The sequence below is a fragment of the Ixodes scapularis genome, unplaced genomic scaffold (genome assembly GCF_016920785.2).
Source record: "Ixodes scapularis isolate PalLabHiFi unplaced genomic scaffold, ASM1692078v2 PGA_scaffold4__175_contigs__length_147842914, whole genome shotgun sequence".
Lineage (NCBI taxonomy): Eukaryota > Metazoa > Arthropoda > Arachnida > Ixodida > Ixodidae > Ixodes > Ixodes scapularis.
In genome coordinates, this window is record NW_024609879.1 from 25,882,783 (window position 1) to 25,901,744 (window position 18,962).

The window sequence follows — 18,962 nt, forward strand, 5'->3', positions numbered from 1 at the left end:
CTTCTGCGAGATTGCCTTCGAGGTGGCGCCGCCGGCGCTTGCGCGACTGCAATACAATGCCTGTATGCTGCGGGAGAAAAGGGCGGCGTTGCGATCGCCGTTAGTTCGGTTCATGAGTAGAGATCAGAGCAGCTTTTTCAATGCAGGCAGCTATGCCAGTTTCCCGACTGAGTATTCTAGCAACGTTGGCGAAAGTTGGCATAAGCGCGCTAAGGCATTTCCTTTCAATCGGCGGTGCGCGCACGTGGCGAGGTTGGCGAGGTCGTCGGGCCGGCCGAATCGTCGAGTCGAATCAGTTCAGATGCGTCAGTCATTTACGCGGCATTGTGACGGCTCGAACAGTCCTACCTCGCGTGGATTAGGAGAGTGAAGAAGGGATGGAGCGTGGCAAATCGAAATCTGCGATATCGATCCTGAGCTCAAGAACGAAACCAGGAACGAGAGAAACTCCGAAAAAGGAAGCAGACGCATTGTTAGGCGTGTTCATTTTGCGCAACCGATATTTGTCCACTGTATGCTGCCGGCGTTGTTTTTTTCTCTTTTTTTTTTCTTTTGTGCAATATAGTAAGAGCAGACTAGGCAGCGATCGTGAAAATGATGGTATGCCATATCTTACTGTTTATTAAAGAAGTAGCAGAAATCTGATCTACACCGATAGTGATCGAACATAGTGTAAATAAATGGAAGCTTTTATTTATTCTATATTTCGCCTTGTTTCTCGCAACTGTGCCCGGCGAGGATGGTTTAGAGAGCATTATTTGGTTTTCTCTCGCTGCTGTTGCTTTCTCAGCGATAAAACACTGAAAATGCTTCAGAACAAAACACTACCATATGTTTCCCATACAACGAAAATCATCGTGTGCAACCCACACCTCCAGGAAAAAGAAAGCCTAAGCTTTGAACTTTCCTGCGTCACTAAAAAAGGCCACATTTGGCCAGAGCTTAGACATGACTACGGCGTCAGCGTACGGCTAGGAGTCGTGGTCCCGCTGATTGGACACGAGTTCCAACCGAATACTGACGCAGCACTCGCCTCCAATCTGTAACCTCCGTTACTAACGCAGTAATAATGCAGCACCTAAGCTTTCCTATCTAAGAGGCGTAGCTCCAACCGGGCCCAGTTATGGCCTTACCATGGCTGAGTGTACCGACGATCGGTTTTGGGAACTGCGGTTAATTGCACGTGCACAAGCGATGAAACGTGAAATCTTGCAGTTCGCGCAGCACACACGCTTGGCAAACTAGCCTGTGAGCAGCCAGGAATGAAAGTGAATATAGCCTGTTTCACATGCAGCGACTGTTGCAAAAAAAAAAATGGTGCGACAGCCGACGCAGCGAGAGCGGTCGCAATGGTTCGTTTCATATGCTCCAACAACTGCGCGATTTCTGTTGGCGCGGCCGGCTGTTCGGACACGGACTCGACGAGTTTGACTTTGCCTAAAATACAACAAAAACGTCTTAATAAACACAAATGTTTTACGAATACAATATGTAACTGTCGTATCTGCGTGTTTATGATTTAAGCATGCTATGAAGTATGCACTTTTATGTATGACGTCCGAGTGCTGTGCGCCTGCGTCCGGTGTATCTTATCTGTATATATTGAGCCCCGATTTGATGTACCACGAGTTGTTGGTCCCGAGGCTGCCTGTGTTGCACTTCGCAATAAAGTGCTTTGCCAGACTTGCATCCCGGCCCCCTAAATGTAACAATTGGCGACGAAGATGGCTGAAGAAGCCAAGGAACGGAAGATGACCGCAACTATCGGGAAGCCACCGGAGTTCCAGGCGGACAGCGGAAACTTCGAGATTTATCTGGAACGCTTCGAGCTGTTCGTCGCAGCCAATGACATCGCAGAAGAAAAGAAACTGCAAGTCTTCTTGACGGCTATCGGTGAAAAAGCTTACACCGTCCTCCGGAGCCTGCTTCTGCCGAAGACGCCGAACAAGGTATCGTACCAGGAAGCTGTCAGCATCCTTCAAAAACACTACGCACCTAGACGTTCATTGGTCACAGAGCGCTTCCGTTTCAATCGACGAAACCAAGGGCCTCACGAGACCGTGACTGACTTCGCCGTCGAACTGAAGAAGCTCGCAGCGACATGTGAGTTCGGCGCTTTCCTCGAGGAAGCTCTACGCGACAGACTCATCGCGGGTCTGCACGCCGACACCATACGCTGTCGTCTTCTCGCAATGCCCGACACAGAACTCACCTGGGACCGTGCATGCAGCATAGCTACGGCCATGGAAGCGGCGGCTCAAGACACAAAGGAAATGCTGACGTCAAGCAACGCGGGACAATCTTCGAACGCCGCGGACGTCAACTGGCAACAAGCACCGGCACCTCCGCGTCGGACAGCGACGACGAACGCGCCGACCAAGTCAAGGGGGCACGGAAAAAAAGCAACGAAAGCTGTGGACCAAAGGACTAAAAAACCGTGTCACCGGTGTGGAGAACAACACTTACCTGTAAGTTGTCCTTTTCTGAACAGCGCTTGTTATAAGTGTGCTAAAAAGGGACATGTTGCAAAGATGTGTAAAACTAAAGTTGTGCAACACGTAGCCGAGGGCGAGTGTGACAGCGAATTGCTCTCGTTGTGTCACACGAACCAGAGTTCGGGCACGCCTGCCATTGTAATTACAGTCTTGCTAAATGGTAAGAAAGTTCCGATGGAACTAGATACGGGTGCCGCAGTGTCGGTAATGTCCGAAACGGAGTGCACGAAGCACCTTCCTCATGCAAGCTTTAGGAAAGCGGACGTCAAACTCGTGACATACAATGGAACGCCTGTCGCGATAAAAGGAATTGTGGACGTGGAAGTTCGATATCATGATCAATGCTTTCAATTGCCACTGGTTATCGCAAAAGAAACTGAAGGCGCAAGAATGCCTACGTTATTTGGCCGAGACTGGCTCAGCAAAATAAAAATCAGATGGCATGAAGTCGTGCAAGTGAAGGCCTTGACCGCGGAAACGATACCGTTGACTGAAAAGTATCGCCACGTGTTTCAGCCAGGGTACGGAGAGATAAAGGGTTTTAAGGCTAGCATTTGTATGAAAGAAAACTCCGGCCCGGTGTTCTGTAAGGCGCGTCCAGTGCCATACGCTTTGCGCGAGCAGGTCGAGCAGGAATTGGCAAAATTAGAAAAAGCTGGAGTCTTGTACCGGGTAAGGCACAGTGAATGGGCTACGCCCCTCGTAATCGTGCCGAAAAAGAACAGCAAAGAGCTTAGGATCTGCGGTGATTATCGAGTCACTGTTAACCCTTACATGGAAGTTGACCAGTACCCTTTGCCGCTGCCCGAGGACATTTTTGCCACCCTACGTGGTGGAACCGTGTTTTCGGTCCTTGACCTCTCGAAGGCGTATTTACAGCTCGAACTAGACGAGCGAGCGCAAGAAAGGCTTACTGTCAACACTCATTTGGGCCTATTTAGGTTTAAGCGCTTGCCATATGGCGTAGCGTGTGCGGCGGCACTTTTTCAAGCCGTCATGGATCAAGTCCTGCACGGTCTGCCGGGAACCGCCTGCTATTTAGATGACGTTGTCATTGCAGGAGAGACACGTAAACAGTGTCATGACAGACTTGAGCAAGTGCTCATACGCCTAAGTCAGCACGGCATAAAGGTCAACGCTGAAAAATGCAAGCTATTTCAACAAAGAGTGAAGTATCTGGGGCACGAAATTGACAAAGATGGGTTGCACCCCACGGCAGAGAAAGTAGAGGCCATAAAAAACGCGCCAAAACCGGCTAACGTGACTCAGCTGAAAGCTTTTTTGGGCTTGGTAAATTTCTATGCGAAATTTTTTCCTAGTCTAGCTACAGTGCTAGAACCGTTGCATGATCTGCTGCGCAGGGAGACGAAATGGCACTGGTCACGTCAGTGTGACAACGCGTTTAAAACTTGTAAAGAAATGCTGACTGATGAAAGTGTTCTCCAGCTGTATGACGTCACGAAAGATATTCAGCTAACGTGTGACGCGTCAGAATATGGCCTTGGGGTTGTCTTGGCACATATTGTGAACGGTGAAGAGAAACCAATAGCATTTGCGTCGCGATCACTTTCAACATCTGAGCGTAATTACAGCCAGATAGAAAAAGAAGCCCTGAGCATTGTGTTCGGCATAAAGAAGTTTCATAAGTACCTGTACGGGCGAAATTTTAACGTGATGACAGATCACCAACCGCTGACGATATTGTTTGACCCTAAGAGACAGGGAAGCGCTGTTGCCACGGCAAGAGTGCACCGATGGCTGACATTTTTGGCCGATTACCGTTACAAAGTAACGCACAAACCCGGAACGTCTATCGGCCACGCTGATGCTTTGTCGCGACTGCCACTTGCGGACACTGAGGAACACGCGGAAGATATTTTTTATTTTTCTCCGGTCAGTGATCTGCCACTCACTGCAAAAGACATCGAGCGTGAAACAGCCCGCGACGACCAGTTAAGGGTTGTTCGCAACATGATATGGTGTGGATGGCCTAAAAGTGTGCCTGACGAACTGCAGCCATTTTGGACACGACGTCTGGAACTCTGCATTGACGACGGTTGTATTATCTGGACAAACAGAATTGTCGTTCCAAAATCCCTGCAGAATGTTGTTCTAGGTTTACTGCATGAACAACATCTCGGAATAACAAAAATGAAAGCTGTGGCAAGGTCAATGGTCTGGCTTCCTGGTATAGACGAAACACTCGAGCAAACTGTACGGAAGTGTAAAATTTGTCAAAGTGTCCTGCCTGCAGCACAGCCTGCACCGTTGTCACCATGGAAGCTCTGTGAAAATCCATGGGAAAGAGTACACTTGGATTTTGCCGAGAAAGAAGGAAAGACGTTTCTTGTGGCGATTGATACTTTCTCCAAGTGGTTGGAAGTCAAGATAATGCCCTCGACGACCGCATGCAATACAGTTGAAACTGTCCGTTCTTTATTTGCATCGCATGGGTTGCCGATGGAAGTAGTGACTGATAACGGTCCGCAGTTCCGAGCCTCAGAATTTCGAGACTTTTTGAAAGCTAACGGTGTCAAGCACACGCTCACGCCGCCTTATCACCCGCAATCAAACGGGGCGGCAGAGCGTGCTGTACAAACAACAAAGAAAGCACTGCTGAAACAGTTGCTCGATGACAAAGAAAAAGGCAATACTAGGTCACTACAACATAGAATTGACAATTTTGTGTTTTCATATCGCACAACGCCGCACACGTTCACGGGAAAGACACCCACAGAACTGTTCCTTAGACGGAAACTGCGAACTCGCTTATCGTTGCTACGGCCAAATATAAAAAGTGCAATGATTGAGAAAACTGAAAAAGTAAAAATGTGTGCCGATAAGCGTAGATCTAAGCCGAGATCTTTTGGGGTGGGTGACCGTGTACTTGTACGTTCTTTGCGTGGTGATGTGGTCAAATGGTTTCCCGGTAAAGTGGTTAACGTGAAGTCGCCATCCACATACTTGGTTGTCGTCGGAAACAAAGTAAGGTTTGTGCACGCTGATCATTTGCGACGATCGTCCATTGAAAGTTCGGAGCAGCCGGAAGGTAGTCCCGAGTTAGACATGCCGCATGCCGGAGACATAGTCGCTACACCTGCTGCTAGTAACCACAGCGGTGATCTGCCTGCACAGCCTGCACGTCACCCAAGTGTTATGCCTACCAGTAAGGAACCTCCTTGTGTCATACGGAGGAGCACGAGAGACAGGCGACCTCCTGATCGCTTCCGGTTTGATAATTTTCAATAGGAGTGTTTTGAATAATAGTTGGGGAGGGAGTGTCGCATCTGCGTGTTTATGATAACGGCATGCTATGAAGTATGCACTTTTATGTATGACGTCAGAGTGCTGTGCGCCTGCGTCCGGTGTATCTTATCTGTATATATTGAGCCCCGATTTGATGTACTACGAGTTGTTGGTCCCGAGGCTGCCTGTGTTGCACTTCGCAATAAAGTGCTTTGCCAGACTTGCATCCCGGCCCCCTAAATGTAACAGTAACTAGACATTTTTAATAATTAAGAGGGGGGATCGGTGGCCGAGTGGTCTAGCGCACACCAGCTTGGAGCACGTGGAGCGAAAGCTCGCGCTGCAGAACCCAGGGATCCTGGGTTCGAGCCCCACCCCTGCCCGTTTCGATCTGGATGAGCATCGTACCGGCGTGCGGTCGTGTATCACTACTGCGTGATGCACCTTAAAGACCCCAGGCTAGCGGTTGTACCGCACTGGCTAAATTTCTCATCTACAGCTGGGAGACTCGTCGCCCCTGTGAGGCAGACCAAGTTCTAGGCTGTATAAACACACACACAACCCAATTCTTTAATAATTAAGCATTAAACCAAAAGTTGTAAGGTGTCAATATTTATTTTCGAATACGAAACTATTCCGCATGAAAGCTGGCTAATGAACGATTGGTTGACTAATAGCCCTTTCCCCCGGCAAATGCCGAGCGCTCCGCGCTAGCGGTCGTCGAGCGGTCGGCCTCCGTGAGCGATCGGTCACGTGAACCATCCCAGTGGCAGGCGCTGCGAAGCAAATCGAGCGTAACGCTCCGAGCGCCGCCGCTTCCAGAGCGTCTGCTCTCGCTTTTGAACAGTTGCGGTTCCCATTGCTATCTTGCTGAAAGCATGAAGTTCTGATCGGAATTTTATGCTTTCACAAAAAATTTATTGTTTGCTACTTGGTTCACGGTGACCCCGACGTTAAGACACAATTTATTTTTCCTTGCAGTTATATAAGGCCGATGAAGACAACTAGAAGTACTTGTACGAGCCGTATCAAACACGTATGCCGTAAAGCGATCGTCATCTCCGAAGGCGACTTCCATCTGCGGAGTATTTTGCGTGTTGTCTTCTATTTATTCCAATTAGATTACAGGGACCACAAAACGAACAAACCACATACCTAGCTAGCTCTTTATCCGAATAGGCGCGGAGAACGCCTTCGACGTAACGCGGTATCTTGGGCCTCTTCGCTGGCCAGCCAAACGACTCGGCAAACACTTCGCCGAGAACGGCTGCCTCGTCGTCACTCGAGCTCGCGCTAAGCTGGTACCTTCGTCGCTGTCACTGCGTTTAATTAGACCTCCTGAAATTGACTGCAACGATGTCATCGCCGCAGTATGCTCGGGCGAGTCGGTCATGACGAGGGGAACGAAAACAAGCACACCAAGAGAGGCCGCGTAGCAATCGGAACAAAAAAACCGCGATAACTTTTTCGCTCCCCCGCGGGAACGTCGATAACGAAACTGAAACGTTGCGAGAGGCGACTACAAATTAGGGATGTCGCGAACCACCCTGGGTTCGATTTCGAAAGGTTTCGATATTTGCGAAGCGAACTGAGGTTCGATTTCGAAAAATTTCGATATTTTCGTACCGACCGAGGTTCGATTTCGAAAAATCGCAACTTTTGACCACAGCGGAGTTTCGAATTCGAAAATTTCGAAGCTTTCACGGTTTCTAAAGTTTCGAATTCGAATATTTCGAATATCTTTTTACTTCAGGTTCGATCAATTCGAAGATTTCGAAATTCTTTGTAAAAAAAAATTCGAAAAACTCGAACGCTTCGAATTTTTATAGACATGAAGTTCGAACAATTCGAAGATTTCGATTTTTTTTTTTGCATAAAGTTCAAAAAGTTCGAAGGTTTCGATTCTCTTTTAACGCTAAATTAAAAAAAAAAAAATTCGAAGATATTGAATTTCTTTCTAATCCAAGTTTTCAAAGTTCGAAGTCCGATTTTCAAGTTCCTCCACAGTTTCAGTTTCAAATAACGTTTTCACGACTCACTGGTTTTCACGAAATCAAGTTTAGAAAAGTTGGGGTGTGATATCTAGATTCTGCGAAGTTGGTCAGGCAATTAAATGAGACGACGAGTGTCCCGGACGTGCTAGAATATTTGCCAGTGCAGAATTGTGACCGCCAGCCCCGGGGGGGGGTATCTTTAACCTGCATCACGCAGTAGTGATCACACGAACACACTGTTTTACGAGACTCATCCAGTTCGAAACGGCCAGGGGCGAGCAGGAGGTTGAGGCTCAGAAAACCTTGAAGCGACCTGGCAAACTACCTCGCTACCCCTTGCACGCTGGTAGTAATCCGATCCGGTGATGTTTATAATTGTCCTGGAGGTTTGTTTTCTGGGGCGGAGGAATCGCCTCACAAAAAGCACAAAAGCCGACACAACTCGAGGTCGAGGAGCGTTCTACCATACAAATGCCGTCGGAAGAGGAAAAACGGGGGGAAAGAGGGTAGCGGGGGGGGGGGGGGGGGGGGGGGGGGGGGGGGCTTCAGCCTTCTTCTCCCCCTTGCAGGTAATTCGGACTGTTAAAGAAAACAATACGGGGAAAGAGGCGTGGTCGAGCTTATTTTAATCTGAAATTATTTATGCATATCTATAGCTACTGTCGCTCTTCACTGCATAAAAGGTTGCGTAGATGGTCATTGTTAGAAACTCGTTGTCAGAAGGCACTGCTTGTCACATGCTTAGTGGTTCGGCTGTCTTTCGCTAAACACCTGTGCCGATAGTAACAAAAAAAAAAAAAGAATAAATGTGGGAATAAAAAGCAAGCGAAAAAAAAAAAAAAACTATCGAGAATTCGTCGGAAGTGTTCTATTCTTGCATATTCAGAGGTTCAGAACTTCGAAACAAGTTTTTTTTACCAAAATGTGTACAGGCTAAGAGAAACACGTCCAAAAAACGTGAAGCGAAAAAAAAAAAAAAAAGTTTTCTTTTAATGACGTGCTGAATTTGAACACTATTAGAAATCTTCTCCCATGAGTTAATGTATTCCTTAACGTGAAAAAACAATAAATATATTATTTTGTATTCTGCAGATGGCAATGATATGTACTGTCTGTGGTGTTAATTTAAATGCCATACCTCAAACAATTTAGACGAAAATAAATATCAAGTTTAGGTCATAATTGCATGCAGATCCATGTTTGGACATTTCTTTGAAACTCACGTTGAATAACAATAATCACATCTTAAGACGGCACTTACCTAGGTTATACATAGATCATTCTTAAAAAAAAGTATAACATATCTACCATAAATAGCTCCGGCTGCAGCGTGCTTCAAATCTGGCACAAACGATAATCGTCAAAAACCCGTCGTCCTTCCTCGCCCCTTTGGGGATTTATTTCTTTAAACCTAAGCATGCCAGAACATTGAAATAAACGACATTGTCTTTCGTAAGGAACGCAGCACCGCGTGTAAACGTTCGAGAAAAAAAAATTACGAATGTACCCCCCTACTTGAAATCAAATGAAACAGTCCGCCGGTCTTTCCAAGTTCGACGAACGTCGAACTTTTACCCTAAAAGTTCGTCGAACTTGTGACTTTTCAGAATTCGAAAGTTCGAAACTTTTCGATTTCTCTTGATAAATAACTTCGAAAGGTCGAAATTCATCGAATTTTTTGGTCAGTCAAGTTCGTAAGTTCGACAAGCATCGAACCTTGCAGCGCAATAAGGTCGAAAGTTCGAAAAAGATCGAAATGTTTTGCGTAATAAGTTCGACGGTTCGAAAAGCGTCGAATTTTACGATATAGACGATTCGAAAAATCGAAATCTTTCGAACCTTTCGAACCGCCTTATTCGATCATCAAAACCTCGATTCGAAAAAAGTTCCCGGCATCCCTACTACAAATCGTACTCCTCCGAAAAAGGCTGCGCGGAGAACTACTCCGGACCGCTCGCCTCGCTCCGCCACTTTTCCACGGAACGGTTAAAGGCGCTCGGCGAGCGCCCCCTGGCTCGAGATCTACAAGCTGCACACGAAGGGATTGCTCTCATCTCGCGAGGGAAATAAGAATCCGCTCGGGTAGAGCGCGCCCAGCGCTCGCTATTTGGCAGGGGAAGGGGCTATATGACCTCATCGCACGATCACACCCACTCTGCGACAAAATATTACCTTGGTAAAAACCAGTCGCACAGCCGCTGCGACAGTGCGACTGCGATTTTAATCGCACATTTACTGGAAATCGCGCCGAGTTCGGACGAGAATCGTAGCTTGTGAAACTCCCTTTTTGCTGTATTAGCCACAGCGTCAAGGCTTTTGACGGTCAGGAACATTCCCATTATTTTACAGAAGTAAAAATGCGATGGAAACTGCTCTAGCCGAGACGCTACTCAGATCAATTACAAGCACAGATAATAAATAAAAAGTCTTCCGAAGGTGAATTATTCTTTAGATCACGTGATTTTTGCGTTCACAATAGAACAAAAATAAAAGACAGAAAATGAAAGACGTTTACAATGCTCCGTAACGCCAAACTGGAGCGCAGCTCTCGAAGAGGAACAGGGGAGATACCCTCCCTCTTCCTCCTCGAGGGGAAAATATGCCCCTCGTCCATGCCCGCTAAATTTAGCGGGTAAACATTTCTGGTAAATTTAACGGGGAAAGTTTACCCTCTTGAAGTCAAACGTGTCGTCAACTGTGACGCGACGATGATAAATTTAGCAGGAATATTTTTCCGACATATTTAGCGCGAAATTGCGTCGCTAAATTTACCGGGAATATTGGCAAAGTTAGATGCGTGTGACGTCACGTGACGTCACAGGTGACGTCATACGTCACAGGTGACGTCATACGTCACATGTTTTCTATATTGAGGTAACACGTCACGTCACAAGCGTGACGTCGTGATGTTACCTTCGTGACCCTCATGAGGGAAACGAGGGTTAAACTCACAAGGGAAACGCTCATGAGGGTAAGGCTCCTAACCCTCGTGACGGTAACCCTCGTAACGTCACACATGACATCAGGTGTGACTTTATCATGAAAAACGATCCATAATGTAACGAGCGGTTACGCCGACGGTGACCGCTAAGACGCTCAACCCGGGAAAGGGCTTCTAAGAGCTGCGCACTAAAATAAATGAAAAATATAAACCCAAGACTATTTAATCCTAGAAATGTATGTAGTCGAAAGTGACGCTTCAGCCTACCGGCCACGGTGGCAGTTCAAATTGCCATCAGAATATGGAGTTATATGAATCTCTTTAGCAGATTAATTATTAACCTTCCTGGTCATACGGCATTACAGAGGGAGGTGGTAGAGTAAATCCCCGAGAAAACAAAAGCGAAATAAACGGGTAAACCGACTTGCTAAGAAAAGAATTGGTTCAAAAAATAGCATTCTTAAAAGGAGTTTGCTATGAATGATTGCAGTTTACGAAGAAAGTGGGGGCGAGGTGGGGGAGGGGGAGATTTATTCGACAGGCGTGCAAGGAATACACCACTGAAACAACGGGTTGTTATGGCATGAAAGAACGTCAACTTTGTTTTGGTGATCTAGGCGAATAGCAAATAACGGGGGTTTTGGTAGATAATGGCGCGGGGAAGGATAGTGGAAAATTTATTGAAAAGCAAATAAAGGAGAATACTGTCTACGCAAGTCTAGATTCGGCAATAATAATGAACGTTTCACAGAGGTTATAGTTGCAGTTCGGTTGTAGTTATGACGTATATATGATGCGTGAGGATTAGTTTCGAACAAACTATAATAAAGAAGTTAATTATTCCATGCCAATGTTCCAAGTTAAGAAGTTTAAAGGATGAAGCTTAGAATGTCGTGTTATTTAATTTAGTTTATTGCGGTTTTTCACAGCAAGAACCTAGAACTCAATTCAACAAGTAATCAAAGACTAATTATTCTGCACTTCGTTCTGACCTCTCATTTTCGGCGAGCGGAATAGCATTCCTTGCGATCAACGCGAGGACGTGTTGGGGACGCGTCATTCGGCAATTTTACCGGGTCAAGCGCCGCGGCCACAGATCCCAGACTTGCCGGAAATTCCATCAGCTTTGACTAGTAGCACATTTGTGACGTAGACAATATTTTATTCACATGACTCATGTGTAACCAGTCAAAGGTGATAGACATTTCAGGCAAGCTGATAGCCACATAAGATATGGCTCGAGCAGCGCTCGAAGACACAGCCAAAACCTCATTACGTGTGTAATGGAAGTATCCAGTTATACAGAAGGCTGCTGAACGATCCTACATGTAGGTGATAACTTCTGTGGGAGCCGAGGGTGAAAGACGAGGCAGAGAGCACGTGAGAGGCGGCCGGCGGAGAAGACACGAGCTGGCAGGACATTGCGTGCTGAGCGAGGCTGGTAGCTGGACAAGGAACGTCGAAGCCAGGCTGCCTAGCCTGGCCCATACCGAACCCCGGAGCGGTCCACCAGCGAGGTCTGGAGCAAGACCGGTGGAAACGGCGAGCCCGGGCCATATGACCTGGGCTACGACGATCCCGGGGTGGTTCCGCAGCGAGACTCGGGCATTGATAGCCCGGGACAGACAGCCTACGCAGCGCTGGCGTGGGAAAGGCGATCCGCAGGCCAGCTGGACACGGACCCCGACTGTGAGCTCTGATCGACGGGCGACAACAAGGGTCGGCGGGCCTGGACTACCGGCTCTCGACGACGGGCAACCGAGAGGTACAGTAAACCCATTCGCTGTCTTCTCGTTGCTGTGTGTAACTCCCTGGGTGACGGGCGGAGCGCATACCGATCGGGCGGGATTATTAGTAGTGGACCTCCGTAAAGAAACCCACATTAAAATGGCGCCCAACGTGGGGCCCGTTCGGTATGCCTCTGCTTCTAGTCGTCCCCAGAGAGTCCCATGGATTCGTTGAGCGGGTTGTTCACTAACGCTAACGATGCCCGTTGAGACAAAGTATGTCGGAATTATGGTGACTTGTCTCACAGCAGAGCTCAGCAGGTGTCTCCTCGAATCGAGTACTTAAAGGTCTCGAAGGACGAGGTTGCGGACGCGCGTTCTCGGGTACCCCAGAATAGTGGTTGCAGTAGGTGACCCAACCGGGGGGAACAGGAGGAGCGCGGTTAAGATGTAAGAAAGTCGTCTTCGGAGGCAGAGGAGAGCCACGGCATGTTCGCTGGAAGGCAGGATAGCGACTGGCAGGAGGGAACACAGCCAGGACTTATTCCATATTTAGGATTTAGGCTTGGATTGATGCGGTAGGCAAGCAAGCGCTTGTTGAGGCCCGGGGTGCAGATGGGGTTTTGTCAGTGGGTGTCGGAAAGATTGCGGGAATTGCAGTCGACACCGGGAACACTGGCGGACGAGATTGTCAGCGGGTGTTGGGTAAACTGGCGTAAATTGCAGTTGACACCGGGAACGCTGGCAGGCGAGTTAAGGAGCAGTATGATTTGTAACCGCTGGGCCAAGACGGCTAGTTACTTCGCATCACTCCAACCGACGAAAGGCAGAGGGACGACTCTCTCTTGAGGGGGTCGTTCCGAGAAAGCTACGAAATGTTTTACAGGATACTTTTTCGGCTTCACTCTGGCCGGTCGTGGCAGTGACAGCAAGACTTTTAATAAGTTATGTCGCGTCACGACCTGGCCGGGGATGAGGCGGTAGACATTTAGGTGGCTTGTAGCTGTCTAGCTTGCCTTGAGTCATGAACGGTTAAAGCGGGCTTGCTCGCTGAGCTGCCGCCCCCTCCGAGGACCGAGCAGTCTCTAGAGCTCGTATGCACGTGGACGGAATGGGACGCTGACGCTTACATCGAGTACCAAATGGTATATGTAGCCGTTTTGGAGCGCGGGTATGGAATATGACCGTCCCGCCACAGGCTTTGGATCCCTTCGCTTGCGGAAAAGATGGACTAGGTTTACTCCATCATTACGTGTTCAGAAGGAAACTCACGAGTTGAGCAATGCAGCTAGTGGTTTTGCCGCATCGCTTGCTCCGAGGTGAGAAGGGCACCCGAGGTATAAAGACGCGAGCGTCGTGTCTTACTTCTAGGCTTACTCGGCGAGATACAAACGAGGAGGCTTGCCCGGTTCACATCGCTGACTTGAAAGGGTACTACCGTTGTCGCGATGGGGAATACGTATAACATGAGGTTGCGGTAGGACACAAGAAATCCCCTGTTCTTGGCAACCCAGGAGCGAGCTCTGGAATGCAGACTTGCTGAGTTAGCCGCATGGTACATGAACCCGTCGGCAAGCTATGTGGCGGAAGAGGCTATGGCCACTGCCACAATCTGCGGCAGAGTATTTGTTCGCTGTGTGTTGTTTTAACAGTTTGTTCTGCGCAGAATAGCTTCTTGGAAAGACGGCCATAGACGCTGTAACCCAGGAAGCCCACCGGGAGGGAAGACGGGACCATTCGTTTTCCCAAGTGCTCAGGGTGGCTGACAGTTGTTCGGCCTGACGAACGGTTCAGGCGGGCAGTTCTAAGCCCGCTGTGACCTCTAAGCGGAACGGGGCAAGTCCGTCTGCGTCGGCCGGACCAGCTTAGAGCAAGCCCCCTGCTGCATCGCGGTGAGTGGGACAGCGAGCGACAGACAGGTCGGCATTGTCTGCCGGCTTCGCTAGCCACCACCACCTACGCCGCTTTCGGACGCTGCAACGTGGCCACTCCGGCAACAGCAACAGCGGCCGCCCATGAAGCCCAGCGGCTCCCTGAGGCCCATGAAGTCCCCCGAAGTCTGGGCCTTGAGGGGGGGAGAGTGTGGGAGCCGAGGGTGAAAGACGAGGCAGAGAGCACGTGAGAGGCGGCCGGCGGAGAAGACACGAGCTGGCAGGACATTGCGTGCTGAGCGAGGCTGGTAGCTGGACAAGGAACGTCGAAGCCAGGCTGCCTAGCCTGGCCCATACCGAACCCCGGAGCGGTCCACCAGCGAGGTCTGGAGCAAGACCGGTGGAAACGGCGAGCCCGGGCCATATGACCTGGGCTACGACGATCCCGGGGTGGTTCCGCAGCGAGACTCGGGCATTGATAGCCCGGGACAGACAGCCTACGCAGCGCTGGCGTGGGAAAGGCGATCCGCAGGCCAGCTGGACACGGACCCCGACTGTGAGCTCTGATCGACGGGCGACAACAAGGGTCGGCGGGCCTGGACTACCGGCTCTCGACGACGGGCAACCGAGAGGTACAGTAAACCCATTCGCTGTCTTCTCGTTGCAATGTGTGATTCCCTGGGTGACGGCCGGAACGCATACCGATCGGGCGGCGATTGATAGTAGTGGACCTCCGTAAAGAAACCCACACTTCTCAGAAGTAAAAGCACATTAGACAAGAAATGACGTCTGCCAACTCTAAGGCCAAAGCCTGATATGTCCCATTACTTGAAGAGATGTCGGCGTTGTGCCCGAGAATGGCCATAAAAATACACCATCACGCACGCGCCTTTCAAGGCTAAAGTGGACGTGCCTCTGAAATAAAACACAAAGAAAAACACAGCAACGCAGATGCTTCGTCCCAAAAGCCGTGAAATTGGCGGGGTCGCCAAACCGAAACAGAAATAAAAAAAAAGATGTTTCCTTCAAAATTTATAAAAGAGAGGGGATAGGATAGGACAGAATCGTAATTAATTATGGCCGTGTATTTGAACTCTTTCTTTGTGAATTGATTAGGCCACGATAAGTCTGCCCTGGTAATCACTTGCAAGGGATGAATGGTTAGAAAATCGAATACGTCAGAAATATGAGAAAAGTATATCTTAGATACTTAGAAAGATTGCAGTTGCAGATTATATAGGTGTTCTGGTTATACATTTTCTATGTACATACACTCCAGTTACAAATTTTACCTAGGAGGTTGCTTCTTTTGAATGAAAAAGAGATGCTCCAATATTCCATTGTTTGCGTTATGCTTTCTTATAGCAGCAGTATGTTATAAGCTAACTGGAGTATGAGAGGAAAGAGCACATTAAACAATGGCTTCTTCTCTAGTACAGCATATACGGTGGCCGTTTATTTGTCCCTGTGCATCGAGACAGCAGCTTTTTTCCCTCACTCAACAATCACATGAAGAGAAAGAGGTACTCATGTATATGGGGCGAAATCGCCTAAGCTACCAAGATGCTAAAAAGTACCATGTCTTTTAGGCAAGGGAAGTTTTTACACATAGGCTGTTTCTGAAACGATGCGCTTAGCAATACACCATTTTGTCATAAATGAATACGTAAGCCGCAAGCAAATGAAAATGCACTTAAAGTTGTATTGAATTACTGAATAAAAAAAAAGTCTCAACGAGTGGTCAGCAAGCTTACCATGAATTAAATAAAGCAAAAAGGGGGTTTTCAGACTTGACTTCGCTTGGCATCGAAACAAAATGACATTGATTGTTTATAAATAAACCCATTCGAAACAAACAAATAACGCAAAATAAACTAGAAAAATATTCAATTTTAAGCATTAATAAATCATAAAACATAAAAAAATAATCATAATAGCAACAAAGTTTCACAAAAAAATATTTATTCATACTATTTTAGAAATAAATGCCAATCTTATTTGCTAAATTTCCATTTAATCAAAAATTACAGTACTCACCGCAATCGACGTCTACGCAAATAATTGCGCAAATGAACGCCACCCTAAAAACTTCCAGCATAGTGAATAATATCTGTAATACAAAAACCGCAAAATTAAATTATACACGACGAAATGTTTTGCGATACGCAGAATTGTTCTCGCAGTCTCGTTTTTTAAGATTTCGGTCCTTGACTGCGGAAGGACAAGCAACTTTTCAAAAAGATAGTTCTACATGGAGTGACGGTAACGTATCAAAGAAACAAAGACTCCGCAATATTTCTACGTGTAATATGAGGTCAAAGGCATATTGAAAGATAATTCCCTAATACATAAACTTTCATCCAACAAAACTTTATCACAATCCTAGAGGCCAGTTAGAAAATGTTGAGTACGTATTGCATCTAAATTTAAAGAAAAAATTTAATAGACCAAGTTTACTTTAACTTTTGGTTTGTCCAAAGAGCGGTCTTTATGACTAAAACTCAAAACAACAAACAAAGAAAAAATTTAAAAATTCGTAGTCTAAAAACTTGTTTAAAGATGTAAGTAGTCGAACTACAAAACAATCGCCTGCACAGCGCTTCCAAAGACGTGTACTGCGACACATATTTGCTGCCAGCTACTTCGGTTAGTAAAAAATATTCCAAGAACGACGGAAGGAAGAACGAGAAGACAGGAAAGAGCGCTAACTGACGACTGGCGTTTAATTCTCAAGAGAAAAGAAGACAAAAAGAAGTGAGATATTTCAAATAGAAAAATGAATAAAGAAGAAGAAGGAAGATAAAAAAGACATCGGATATGAAATAGGAGGATGCTTTTTGAAGTACATATATACAAAAAATCAATAAGAAAAATTGAAACAGGTAGATAAAGAAAACAAAAAAGAAAAGCAAAAGAAAAAATGAGATGGAAAAAAGAAAATTCCCTGCTAAAAAAAACAAAAAAAAAACACACATTTGGCGTTTGTATGAAAGTAAACGGTTTCATAACGGTAACAGTATAGCCCAGGGGTGGCCAGGCTGACCCGACCTAAGAGCCGCAAAGGAAACCAAGCACCTTCTAAGAGCCGCCGAAAAGCGGGAGGGGGGGGAGGGAACAAACACCGCTGTTTTTTTATACCCCCCCCCCTTCCCCCCGAAAGCATAAAAAAGCAGCTTGCGGGTCGCAACTGCAAGCCGGTAAAAATAACAATGAGAATGTTCCTGGTCCTCGGTGAACTTGAACATAACGTCTGCGGAAGATATGAATGAGGTCAACCCGGGATTCCGCGAACTTGAACAAGAAACGATATGGAGGGAACAACCGTTACCTAAAGGGGACAAGTGTCACCGGCGAGTGACAAAGGCCGTGAAACAGAATATTTCCTCGACCCCAAGCTAAAGTGCATGCCTGTTTTGGCAGTCCCTCTCCTTGATGCCTTTCCAATTAGGGTCCGGCAAATTCCCTCCAACAATGAAAGAAACAGGATCTGTGGAGACATACGAGTGAAAAGCGGTTCGACTGCACGTATGGGGGCGCAAGGCTGTCAAACCGCAAGCTGTTCTTTATTCTGAAATCCTTTTTTCTTTCCTGGGGAAACGCGGAAAGGTCGGGGGGGGGGGGGGGGGGGGGAGGTCCCCTTACAAGGGATCTGCGAGCCGCACAGTGACCAGCAAAGAGCTGCATGCGGCTCGCGAGCCGAGGTTTGATCACCCCTGGTATAGCCATACCGTTTATCACTTCGTCAAAGGAGTCGCCCGTATGGCTCAAAGGGGTCTCCCGTATGAGCCATAACGGTCCCCCATTTGAGCAAAAAGGTCACTCCTTTAGCAAAGGGATCACTCGTCTGGGCAAATGGGCCACTCGTTTGGGCAAAATTGTCGCACGTTTGCTCAAACCGGTGACCATATTCCACGGACGGCTGACCGGTGACCGGCAAACAATACCGGTTTAAGCAAACGGCTCTGCGGACAACCGTTTGATACTGAACGCACAGATCGGCGGCAGGGTACGCCTGTTTCAGCCTTGGTTTCTGTTTCCGGAAGGCCGGGAGTGCCGGTTCATCGATTTCAAATCGTCCACGTAATGTAAGTAATTATATTTATATTTTGATTGCGCTGATGTTCGCTTATATTGCAACTGCAATAAACAAGATCTTGTTTTTTCTTCTTTTTTTGTGTGTAAACGAGCGACTTCGGCGAAGCAATATTTTTGATAGAACGTTAAAACCGTGGCGTTCTTTGTTGCCTCAATTTACTTATTCAGCTCGGAACTGTCTCGCAGAAGACGCGACCGCATGAAAGAATGCGCTTCTGGACTCCGTTTCACCTCAATTGAAGACGTAGCGAGGGTAGCGCGCGAACACTTGGCTGCTAAAACATCGAGCATAGCGAGAGCACGCCCGCCGTTGCAGCAGTCAAATTACGAGCTCGCGCTGAGTGCTTTCCTCGCTGGGGCACAAGCCGAGCTTCCGGCCGGCGCCATTTCCAGCCTTCGAGCGTGCGCAAATGCGCGCGATTCGCCTGCTTTCCGAGGCTGCAACGCATTGTATGCCCAAGAAGAGGGTGGGGGGTGGGGGTGGGGGGGTCGGGGGGCCCCGGTGTCCTGCGCCATGACCTGCTTGACCGCTCCCCATTCCTCCTCTCTGATCACGTGACCCGAGAGAGAGGAGGGCACCAAGGTGCGCGAGA

At 47.7% G+C, this 18,962-nt stretch overlaps 1 protein-coding gene across 1 annotated transcript in view; it reads right to left on the reverse strand.

Moving 5' to 3' along the window:
• The window catches only part of LOC115318457 (A disintegrin and metalloproteinase with thrombospondin motifs 16-like), a 212,994-nt gene extending 196,622 nt beyond the window's left edge, over positions 1 to 16,372 (reverse strand). Inside the window, exon 1 of the mRNA XM_040215034.1 lies at positions 16,312 to 16,372. Coding sequence (XP_040070968.1) covers positions 16,312 to 16,372 — 61 coding nt within the window. The remainder of the gene's footprint in view (positions 1 to 16,311) is intronic.
• Between the last annotated feature and the right edge of the window lie 2,590 nt (positions 16,373 to 18,962).